This window comes from Phocoena sinus, chromosome 6, assembly GCF_008692025.1.
Source record: "Phocoena sinus isolate mPhoSin1 chromosome 6, mPhoSin1.pri, whole genome shotgun sequence".
Classification (NCBI taxonomy): Eukaryota; Metazoa; Chordata; class Mammalia; order Artiodactyla; family Phocoenidae; genus Phocoena; species Phocoena sinus.
The window spans coordinates 45,279,304-45,291,899 of NC_045768.1; the positions used below are offsets into that span (position 1 = coordinate 45,279,304).

Here is a 12,596-nt window from a genome sequence, read left to right on the forward strand (position 1 = left end):
TTTGACCTGGAAATTTCACTTCAAGGAATGTCTTTGTAAGGGAGAATCTGAAATATACACAGAGCTATTTGTTGAAGTCCCATTTGTGATAGGAGACTGAAAAATACAGCGCAATTGTAATGGCTGTCTTTGGGTGGTGAAGTTACAGGCGCTTAACTGTACATTCAGTGCTATGCTGGGCATTATGGTGGATTCAAAAGAAACCTAACACATATAGCTTGTAATGGAATAAAACATACGTAGAAGTAAAATCTGGCCTAGGAATGTGTTTATGTAGATATAATAAAACAATATTGTTGGAGGTTCTTAAAATAACAGAGAAGGAACAGCATATGCTTTAGAGCTGGAAAGACTTTGCTATGAGGCTCTGCGTTCTTTAATAAAAGGCTTCAAAAGCTTTGGGATGATCTTGGATACAATAGGTGCTCAGTAAATGGTAGCATCTTTCATTTTTACTAGTACTAATCCAGCTAAAAGGAATTGAAGCTTGATAGAGTGAGTAGTTTGGTGGGGAGTCATTGTTATCTTTTGAAAAGAGCACTAATATATAAATTATAGTTATTTTTTTCTAGTGGTTTATGTACAATGAAAAAGAGAAGAAGAAAAACCTTTTAACCCTAAGTAAGTATGTTCCACAGAGTGGTGAGCAGTTTGGGAGCAGAAACTTTGTCTTGTTTGTTACTTTTATCTCTTGCGATTATTAGCACATGGTATGAGCAGTGGGGATGGGGTGTGGGTGGTGAGTTGGTCTCAGGATTTATAATTAACCCAATGAAAGGTGCAGAGACGATTGTCTAGATTAATCCTTTAGTATAACTTTGGAATGATAATGTTACCTGTATAAAGCCGATAGATTGGGCAAAATGTGAGACTAAAATATTGGAAAATTTGGTTTGAGTCAGGTGATGGTTCCTTGGATATCTGGAGTGAGAGAATAGTAAAGGGGGAATGTCATTTTAAGAAGTTGTAATAGCTTTGATGAACTTAGTGCCTACAATATGCCAGGTGTGTTATCTCACATTAAAGTCATGTTACAGATGGGGCAGAGTTAGTGACTTGTTCATAGGCACACAATTAGTTGGTGTTAGAGCTGGGATATGAACTGTGCTCTTAAAAAGCCAGCACAAGGCGGTCAAGTGGTTAGGACTCAGTGCTTTCACTGCGGTAGCCCGGGTTCCATCCCTGGTCAGGGAACTAAGATCCTGCAGGCCACGAGGTGCTGCCAAAAAAGAAGAGGGGGCGGTGGAAAAGCCAGCTCTCGTATCACCTTTTCCTTCTAGGAAGCCCAGCCTATAACTCTCCAACCCCCCTTACCCCTGCATTTTTCCTTCCCAGTCTGGCTTGAGGACTCTTCTCTGTTTTCACGCGATACTCAGTTTGTAACTGCAGTTTTGCATTTACTTATGGAATTATAATTACAGTATACCCTTGCATTTTGGGGACTAGGCATTCTGTGATTCAGCTACTCCTTCAGGACCTTAAGAGTTACAGGTGTAAGGCCCATGATGTGGAGAATCACAGTGCAAGGTGGTTATACCAGAGGGTCTCGCTCCCCATGAATGTAGGCCCAGCACTCAAATGGCAGTTACTTGGCCAAAGTTTCAGTGGTCTGGATACTTGTCCTTGGCAAATGTAATGGTTCTTTACCTCTCCTTTTTACGTTTCATCCTCTACCCAACTTATTTCTCAACTTGGAGTTCAGTTTAAACGGCTACTAGTGCATGTTTATATTTAAGTAGTTTATTCATAGTATCTTTAAACCATAGGTCCTCTGCTATACCACTTTGAAAATTTGGCAAATGAACTTTCCATAGAATTGAGCTATGAGGATATAAAAAACGTTGTCCTGCAGTATGGATTCCAGGTAGAGGTAAGGATGGAATGAAGTATTGCCAAAATTTAACTTCCAAGGCACTTAAACAGGAATGGTGATGTTATGGTAGTTACTGGCTTTTTACCTCTTAACCTCTTTGTTTTCTCACCCATAAAGTGAAAATAATAATACTTAGCTTTTAGAACTATAAGGATTTGAGATAATATGTATGTAAATGGAAAACTGTAATCTCTGGTGTAATCACCTTTCAATAAGTGGTAGCTGACCATTATAATATTGGCCTTTGTAGACTGAAAAGTACCAGGTAGACAGGGTGGGAGGGCAGGTGTAAGAGGGATATTGTTAACTGTATGTACTTTTGTACTGTTCAGTCTTTCCTTATCATGTGATTATAAGGTTTCATGATACTTTGACTATTGTGTTTTAGTTGTATGTTTATTGAGAAGCATTTGATTCATTTAAAAAGTAAATAACAGGTTTGTTCTTAAAGATAAAGAAAAGCAACATATTATAGTAGTTTAGAGTTCAAGCTCTGGAATTAGACTTCTTGAGTGTGAATTCCAGTTCCACCACTTATTAGTGGTGTGACCTTGAGCAAAACTGTTGTTGGTAAAGTGGGATTACTAATAGTGCCAATCTTAGGGGGTACTTGTGTGTAATAAATGAATTAATATACAGAATATGTTTAAAATAGCACCATGGTTGTCATCATCATCATCATTATGATTATTGTTTGCATTTCAGGTGGAAAAAGAATCTGTCTTGTCAACATATACTGTGAATGATCTCTCCATGATGAAGTACTACTATGAATGTGTCTTGTTTGTGGTCCGTAAACCACAGTAACGGTCTCAAGTGGTATCACAAGGAAAAAAGTTTAATAATAGCAGATGCTGAAATAAACAACTCAAAATCAACTATTACAATGACAGGACACAATCTCAAGTGGTATCACAAGGAAAAAAGTTTAATAATAGCAGATGCTGAAATAAACAACTCAAAGTCAACTATCACAATGACAGGACACAACCTCAAGTCAGTGGTGCCTTCTTATTCCTAACAAAATTAAGAAATAGCGTCTATTTTCTTAATATGTCTATTGCTTTTTCAGAAACACACTATGCCATGCATATTTGTACTACCCAAGTAAAAATGGAGGAAATGTCTTCAAGTATACATCTTCCTTGAAGCCCAGAATTATCTTTCAGTAGAAAAAACTTTATCTCCAGTGTCTTCAAATGTACATTTTCCTTGAAGCCCAGAATTATCTTTCAGTAGAAAAGACTTTTGTCTCCAGTGTCTTCATGAAGCTGTCCATTGCAAGTCTGCCATATGAATGACTAATAGTATTGAAGTCCATAATAATCTCCTTTTTTGTTCTTTTGTATGCATTGCACATGTTATTTTTTAAAAAGTCTAAGGATCCTCTGTCACTTTCAACATCTGGAATTGGGAATTTTGTTTACTTTGGACCTAAGGAATCTATAGATAAAATGTGCATCTATTCTTTTATCATTCAGATTATTTGATTTTATTTTCTAGCTCAGCTGACTTTATAGTTAGCATCAAACATTTCATTTTTATGAAGTGCTGAATTCATAGGATCACAGGCCAGTAAAATGCATTTTAAATAACTGAGAAATTAAGTATTTTGGACACACTAAATTGAATGCTTTTTGAAAGCATACTCATCATGGATCACTCTGAAATGTATGAGATCTCAACATTCTAAGTGAGGCACAAAAGCCTTTATTAAAGGTACTGCTCGGAAACTGGGGACATAAGAATAAAATCTGCCCATTTGAAATGTATGATTTCAAACTATAAATGAATACAGAGTTTGTCAGTGAGATGTTTACAATAATGTCTTTTCTTTGGGTTACATGAATTACAAAAGCAAGCACTTTTTTTTCCGTTAAAACAATTATATACTAGTAAAAACTGTCATGATAGTATTAATGTGGAGAAATTTTGATTATGAAATTTAGGGATAAATTACTGCCATGGTCTGTGTCTTTAATATTGTAAGAAGCAGCCATTAATATAATTTCAGATTAATACCAGTTTTGTTCCCTGATAGCTGTAGCTAAAACAGTATATATGCTGCTTTAAACTTCTACCTCTAGCGGATCTTTATTGGAGGGAGTTTTCCTTTGTATTTTTTTAATGTTTATTATCCTGTTTTCCAGTAGCTTGATAAGTAGAGATGACTAAATTAACCTTTTCTTGGAGAAAAGGAAGTAATATTGAATATTTTCACAGATGATTGTGATGATATTAAGTGACCTCTGTGGCAATTTGGATTAGATAGACTTAATCTCAATAATGTGCTGGTAGCATAAATGTCATGTTTTCATAGGAAAACTTACTTGGAAATCTTTAGACCTTTACTGTCAGTTAGGTGCGGGGGAGTCACTACGCGATTTGGCGTCTTACCAGTAGGACCTTTTCTGCATACACTACAGGAGCTCCTGTGGCCTTTATGCCCATGATGCAGTGAAGGATTCCGTGAAGTTAATTTGATTTGTCAAGTTATGGGCACGTGTATGTAACCTGTTGAGTATTTCTGAAAAACTGTTTCTCTTTTTTGTGTTCCTCAGTACTTGGCAGATATTCACTTAGTGGGAATTCTCCTTACCTACCACATGGATGAACTTGAAATTAATTGCAAGGGGAAAGAGCCCCCAAATTTATTATTTTCTTTTAAAGAAAGAAACTTAAAAGGAGCATAAGTATTTTAAAAAAGCCATTGAAAGGAAAGGAATCATGCTGTTTGTAATTTAGAAATGCTTTTTATTCACTGATTAATATTCACTTTTTTACAACTTGTAGCAAAACAAACGATCTTGGTTTTCTCAGAGGGAAAAACAGGTTGACACCAATGGGTTGGCATTATTACTTAAAATTTTTGCTATCAGGTTTTATTCTTTAATAATGTTACTTATATTTCTAAATTATAGCTTATATTTTAGTTAATTCTGAAATCATTTCATTTGTTTCTAATTTCTCCCTCATATTATGAATACTGTTTTTTAAACGTACTTCACAAATTTGCATCACTCTTTTTCTTATAGCTTTTGTAGTTAATATATTCTAAACTTGAAAATTGTGGTATCAATCAATAATAGAGGTGTCACTGGAGGATTTAATTTTGTATTTCTTATGTGTATAAATAGCTACTAAAGTGTGTAAGCCTTAAAGTTTAAAACATTTTTCTTAAATAACTCTATATACAAATGTTTTCATTCATTTTCATCAAGTGGGAGGAGATAGGTCACTGTGCTTGCTTTTGTTGTTGTTTTTTATTAAATTTACATAATCTGAAGCAATGCAGGCTAGGGTATATTAATCAAGTGAGCAAGATGGGATATGTAAAATATAAAGAGAAGCTGTATAAATCACAGTATAAAATTACGAAGTTTGGGAACTGTAAAATATACTGTATTTATATGTAACTCTCATTCTAAAAGTTGCCACAAAGGCTTAATTGGAAGCTTCATGTCTGCATGAAATTTCCTATATTTTTAATGTGTATGATGGACTTAGTTTTTCTTGAATATTAAAGTCTGCCAATTGCTATGAAACAATATTTGCTTGGTTGTTTCCATCCAAATTACTCATAACCATAGACATGGGAATTTTAATTGAACACATAATACTTTTTTTTTTTTAACACATAATACTTTTGAACCCTTGGATTAGCCTATTTTTATATGCTTCTAATATGATTGCTTGGTTTCTGAGTATGCTGCGCCTTATACTAATTAATCTTGGTCTTTGGTTTTGTTAAATAATCAACCAAGAATTGTAAAGGAACCAGTAGAAGAAAATTCCAGGACCAGCCATTAGTAGGATGAGCACTTAACTTGCACTTAGATACTTTTCCTGAATTATTATTTGTGATCTTGGGCAAGGTGCTCCGAGTTTGTTTCCTCATCTATAAGACAGGATTGATACCACCTATTTCAGTGGGTTTTTATGAGGTCGTATGTGCTATCTGTGAAATATTATACAGGTGTACCTCATTTTATTGTGCTTTGCAAATAGTGCATTTTTTACAAATCGAAGGTTTGTGATAACCCTTGTGTTGGGCAGGTCTTTCGGCACCATTTTTCCAACAGTATTCGCTCATTTCATGTCTCTGTGTCACATTTTGGTAATTCTTGCAATATTTCAAACTTTTCCATTATTGTATTTGTTGTGGTCATCTGTGAACAGTGATCTTTGATGTTACCATTGCAAAGAGATTATGACTTGCTGAAGGTTCAGATGATGATGGCATTTTTAAATTAAGGTATGTACATTTTTTAAAGACACAATGCTACTGCATACTTAATAAACGACAGTAGAAACATAACTTGCAGATGTCCTGGGAAACCAGAATATTTGTGTGACTCACTTTATTGCGATCTTAGCTTTATTGCAATGGTCTGGAACCAAGTCTGCAATGTCTCTGAGGTATGCCTGTATGTGAATATGTGAAAGCATATGGTGGACAAGTAAATGTGATTTCAATCTGTGTTGACTGTTGTATAGTGATAGAAAAAGATGAAGATTGGTAACAGGACATTACTTTTAATATTTATGGTGACCCTTTGAAAAAAGTTTCAGTGCAATCTTAGGGAAAAAAATCAAAGATGACAGGTATAAGTATAGATTCCAAAAGCTTGGTGGGAAGTGTAAAGAAACATAATGGTAGGTAATGGGACAGAGGGCACAAGTAAAATTTAATGGAGGGTTACCCTCATTTTCACAAACATGCTAGTAGTACATGCCTCATATATATGTTTATTTCCCTTCAGTAGCTGTTTAGAAGTGGGATCATTGGGTGTGTGTGTGCACTTTCAGTCGAGTTGCCTTTCAAGAAGAACCAATTTCCATTCCATCCAGCGTTTGAGAATAACTTTGCATCCATTCCTGGCCAGTACTAGATATTGCTAAGCTTTCCATATTTTGTCAATATAAGTATCTAATTTTAATATTTATTCTTTTAACTACGAGGGAGGCTGAGCAATTTGCGTAAGTTTAAGGGACAAAGAGAGGTGTCTTTAATCTGCCAGTCTGTAGGCTCTCACCTGGCAGACCAGACCCAAAAGTTAGTAAAAACGTAGTGAGGTTCATTAAGCGGAGGATTGGCCAGAGTCGTGAGGACTGTTCTGAGTTCTGGCCTCTGAAGACTGACCACATCTGCTTTTGGTTTTACGTAGCTGGCACTGAGGCTGACCAGCAGCAGCCCATTGGACCCCATTTGTTGGATCTGTGGTTTGATATTTTGTTACTATTTCTGTAATGTTCTTTGCCGTTATCTCTTCAAATATTTCTTCTGCCCTGCTGTCTCTTCTTGCTTCTATTACATGTACATCAGATTGTCTTGTCATTGTCCCACAACTCCTGGATGCTCTGTTTTTGGTGGTTTCTTAGTTTTTGTTTTGTTTTTTACACTTTTTTTAAAAAAAATTTTCCGTGTGTTTCAAACTGAATAGTTTCTTTTTGCCTATCTTCAAGTTCCTTGAGGCTTTCCTCATCTTTGTCCATTCTACTAATGAAACCTGTTGAAAGAAATTTTATCTCTGATATTATGTTTTTTATTTCTAGCATTTCCATTTATCTCTTTTTTGTAGTTTTCATCTCTGCTGAAATTCCCTGTGTATCAGTGCATGTTGTCCACCTTTTTTTACTGTATCCTTTAATATATTATAGATATTTCAGTCCCTAACTGATAATCCCAATATCTGGGTCAACTCTGAGTCTAGTTCCATTAATTGCTTCATCTGCTGACTAGGGCTTTTTTTTTCTCCTGAGTCTCATAATATTGAATTCCACTTACTGTGTAGAAAAAAACAGAACCTGAGGTAAAGAGTATTTATGCCTTGGTGTAAATTTATGCCTCTCAGGCAGGCATGGGAGGTTGAGTCAATCTTAGAAGAACTTGAGTTGGGTTTGCGTCTTGTTTTTGTTATCGCACAGCATCACAGGCTTCAGATTCCACCGGCAGTGAGCTGTTGTTACCTTGTGTAGGACAGAGTTCCTGAGAGGAAAGAGTTGCACACAGAGAGAACATTGGAGATCTGAGGACAGTGCCCCTGGAGTAATCTGTAGAGTACTGATCAGTGCATGTGTGTGAGATAACTACATACCCAAGCCAGAGGGAAAAAAAGCACCCAACAAAATAAAACTCATAATATCTGGTATCCAATCAAAAATTACCATGTGTGCAGAGAAAGAAGAAAACACCACCCATAAAGAGGAGAAAAATCAATCAACTGAAACCAACAATTAGCAGAGAACATTAAAATAGCATAACTGGGGACTTCCCTGGTCGTCCAGTGGGCTAACACTCCGTGCACCCATGCAAGGGGCCCAGGTTCAATCCCTGGTCAGGGAACTAGATCCCACAGGCCATAACTAGAGATCTCCCATGCCACAACTAAAGACCCCACATGCCACAACTAAGACCTGGTGCAGCCAAATAAATAAATATTTTTTAAAAAAATAATAGCATAACTGTATTCCATATGTTCAAAAAGTTATGTAGAGACATATATAAAACCCACATTGAGCTTCTAGAGTTGAAAGGTACATTGTCTGGGATGAAAAAATGTATAGGATTAACAGCAGATATAGCAACTATGCAAAACAAAACACTGAGAGAAAAAAGGCCACACTGGCTTTTTTGCTGTCCCAAGCTCATGCCAGGTATGCTCTTGCTCTAGGACGTTTGTATTTGCCATTGCCTCTGCCTACAGTCACTCCCCATATGTATATACAACTTGTCCCTTCAACTCAGGTCTCTGCTTAAGTCTCCTTATCAGAGAGATCCTTCTTGCTCACCTTATATAAACCCTCCCTATCCTTCTTACCCTGCTTTATTTTTTTCCTCAGCATTTGACAGATGTACTTGTTTATTGTCTAATTCCCCCAATACAAAGCTTCGGTGGGAGAGTCAAGGGATAGGGATTTTAGCTTTGTTTATTGTTGAAACTCTAGTGTCTAGAATTTTGCCCAGTCATAGCAGATGCTCAAAATATTTGTTCAAAGAATAAATTAATGAGTGAACATAAGATTGTGAAGGGGCACAGGAGTATTTCTGATTTGAGTACCTGGTTGGATGAATGATGGCTCATAGGGAATACTGGAGGATGGAGTATGTGAAACACCCAGGTAAAATGAAGAATGGTCATGCATTCAGCAATATGTAAAGAGCTACTAATACGTGCCCGGCGCTGTTCTAAGTGCTTGAATATATCAGTGAAAAAAACACAAAGAACCCTACCCTCAAGGAGCTTACTTTCTAGAGAGGGAGATAATAAGAATAACAAAAAAGTGAATTATATAATATATTGGAAGGTGTAAAGTGCTGTGGGGGAAAAAAAGGCAAGGGGAGTCTTAACATGGGTAGTGCCGAGTGAGTTGCAATTTTAAATACGGTGGTCAAGTCTGGACGCATTGAAAAGTTGACAGGGATCTCATGCTCAGGGGTGAGGTTTATCTGTTAAATTGGTAATAGCATCTGCTGCAGTTTTTAGGATTAAATGAGATATGTAGAAGGTCTGGCAAATATGTAGTTGCTAAAAAATTTTAAACCACTTCCCTACCCTAAACTGCTCTGAGGCTTCATTCAGTAAGTCTGAAACAGGCAAGTTTAAAGATAAGCAGAATAAATAAATTCATGAGAGTCTTCTTTACCAAGAAGATATTAAGAAAACTTCTTTGTTGCTTTGTTGTTACTAATGATGAGTTCTGGGTTATTTTCCACAAGAAGTATTGGGGAAGGAAGTCAGAGTGCTTCTAACGAAATTATAGGATAGGTAGAATATCCTACTGGGTCAGTATAAAAGTGCTTCTGGGACAGGGCAGGGGTGAGAAAGAAGGGTTTCAAGATTTCTGCTTTACATGAAGTGGTACTGTGTTAACTTCATATAGACTAAAAAGTTAAAGATGTATACTGCAATCCTTAGTGCAATCTCTAAAAATTAATGCAAAGAGATGTAGTTAAATGTTAAGAATTAAAATGAAATTCAAAACAATATTCAGTTAATCCAAAAGAAGTAAGGAAAGGGACTTCTCTGGTGGTCCAGTGGTTAAGACTCTGCATTCCCAATGCTGGGGGCCTGAGTTCAATCCCTGGTAAGGGAATAGATCCCACATGCTGCAACTAAGAGAGCCCACATGCTGCAACTAAAGATCCTGTGTGCCACAACTAAGATCTGGTGCTGCCAAATAAATATTAAAAAAAAAAAGAAGTCAGGAAAGGAGGTACAGAGCCAGAAAAGAAAGGGAACAAACAAAATAGTACAAAAGCAGACCTAAATATAGCCATATCAATAATTTATATCAAATGTCAAAGGACTAAACATTCCAATTAAAATTCAGAAATTGTCAGAATGCCAGAAAAGCAAGATCCAGCTATGTAAGTTGTCTGCAAGAGATACGTTAAATGTAAAGATACAGACAAGCTGAAAGTAAATGGATGGGAAAAAAAGATACACTATGCAAATGGTAAGCATAGGAGGGCTGGAACAACTATACTAATCTCAAATTAAGACAACTTCAAAACAAAGAGCATTATCAGAGAGAAAGATGGCTGTACATCAGAGACATGACAATCATAATATGTGTGTACCTAATAACAGAGCTTCAAAATACATAGACAAAAATTGATGGAACTTAAGGGAGAAACAAAAAAATCACCATCATAGATGGAGATTTTTAACACTCCTTTCTTGGCAATTAATAGAACTATTAGACAAAAAAAAAAATCAGTAAAGACATATAAGATCTAAAAAACATTATCAATCACCTTTACCTGTGACATTTACTTACGTGACAGCACTGTGCCCAATACATGCAGAATATATATTCTTTTCAGGAGCACGTGGTACATGCACCATGATAATTCATATACTGGGTCATAAAATCTCAATAAATTTAAAAGGATTAAAATTACACAGAGTATGAATTAAAGGAATGAAATTAAGCTAGAAATCAATAAGAAAAAGATATTTAGGGAAATCTCAGATATTTGAAAAATTAACACATTGAAATAATCCATAGGTCAAAAAAGAAATCAGGGAAATTAGAAAGTATTTCAAACTGAAAGATAATGAAAATATAACAGCAAAATTTGGGCAGCTGCAGATAAAGAAGTGCTACAGAGAAATTTATAGCTTTAAATGTTGATATTAGAAAAGAAGACAGGCTAAAATCAATGACGCTAGAGGTTAAATCAAAAGAACCTAGAGAACGAAGAACAAAGTAAACCCCAATTAAGTAGAAATCAAGGAAACAGAAAATAGAAAATATTACGCCAACAAATTCGACAGCTGGAATGAAATGGATAAATTCCTTGAAGCAATGAATCTGGTACTATATAAAACTTGGAGTAAACTAATTTTTTAAAGACAGTGCGGGAGTAACAACTCCTGAGTAGTAACTCAAAATGTTGGAGAAAAAAAACGGTATGGTGTGGGGGGAAAAACTATTTACAAAAACTATAAAGTGAATAGGAATAAACCTAACAAAAGATACATGAGCTCCTTGCAGTGAGAATTATAAAACTTTTTAAAAGACCTAAATAATTTGAGGCTACAAAATATCATTGAAAAGGAAATGGGCTCCATATTGTAAAGATGACAGTTCTCTCCAAATTGATCTAGTTTCAATGCAATTATGATTCCAAAGGGTAATGTAATGCTACAAGATGACTGTACATGGAAAAGCAAAGGGCCTAGTAGAGTCAAGATATTCCTGAAGAACAAGATGTGGAGGATTGCTCTAAAGATATCAAGGATTTATTACAAAGCTATGGTAATTAAGACACTGTTGAACTGGCCCAGGATAGCAAATAGACCAATCTAACTGAATAGAGAGCTCCCCCAAAGTTGTGTGTATTTATGAAAACTTGACTTGTGACAAAGCAGGTACTGCATAACAGTGAAAAAAGGACAACTATTCAATATATGGTGTTAAGAAAACTAGTTGTTCCATACAGGGAAGGAGAATGAACTTGAGTCTTTTTTCACACCATAAAAACACACAAATCAATTCCACATGGATGAAAGATTTAAATGTGGAAGCAAAAAATATAAAACCATAAAATGTATAGAACTGGGACAGGAAAGGACTTCTTAAACAAGATGTAATATGTGTAAACCAGAAAAGAAAAACATTGATAAACTTGACTACATTAAAATTAAGGTATCACAGAGAGTAAAAATACAAAACACAAATTGGGAGGAAATATTTATAATATTTACAACACCTACTACCCATAAGAACATTGCTTTCTAGAATATAAAAGAAGCTCTTCCAAATCAGAAAAAAAACCAACTAAACCAATTTTTTTTAAAGGGCAAAGAATTTAACAATCCTTTTACAAAAAGCTAGAGATCCAAGTTGGGCCAAGCAGAGACGGATTAGGCAGGGTGGTCTTGAGGCAGAGGTGGTGGTGAAAGGGCCAATGCCTTAAACAAGACAAAAAAGAAGCAAAAACTAGACAAAAGACTGATAATTTAAACCACATTTAAATTTAGAACTTGTTCAACAAGACACCATGCAGAGTAAAGAGCCAGGATTATTGCTCCAGGAATGGTCCATAAATGATATAAAAAGATGTTCAATTTCACTGGGGAAATACAAACTGAGGCCACAATGAGATACCATATCACACTGCTCTGGTAAGACCATATTCAGTTTACTGGTGAGGATGTGACAAAAAGGCATCTCTTGTCCTCTACTAGAATGATAAACTGGTAAAAAGCAC

At 35.7% G+C, this 12,596-nt stretch overlaps 1 protein-coding gene across 4 annotated transcripts in view; it reads left to right on the top strand.

Annotated features, from left to right (window-relative positions):
- The window catches only part of CARNMT1 (carnosine N-methyltransferase 1), a 50,790-nt gene extending 44,576 nt beyond the window's left edge, over positions 1 to 6,214 (top strand). For 3 of the 4 annotated variants that reach the window (XM_032636183.1, XM_032636180.1, XM_032636182.1), the window contains exons 7-8: positions 1,767 to 1,870; positions 2,579 to 6,214. In XM_032636183.1, the coding sequence (XP_032492074.1) occupies positions 1,767 to 1,870; positions 2,579 to 2,680 (206 nt within the window). In that variant the 3' untranslated portion in view covers positions 2,681 to 6,214. The remainder of the gene's footprint in view (positions 1 to 1,766; positions 1,871 to 2,578) is intronic. The other variant, XM_032636181.1, reaches the window with a different exon arrangement.
- Positions 6,215 to 12,596: the final 6,382 nt, after the last annotated feature.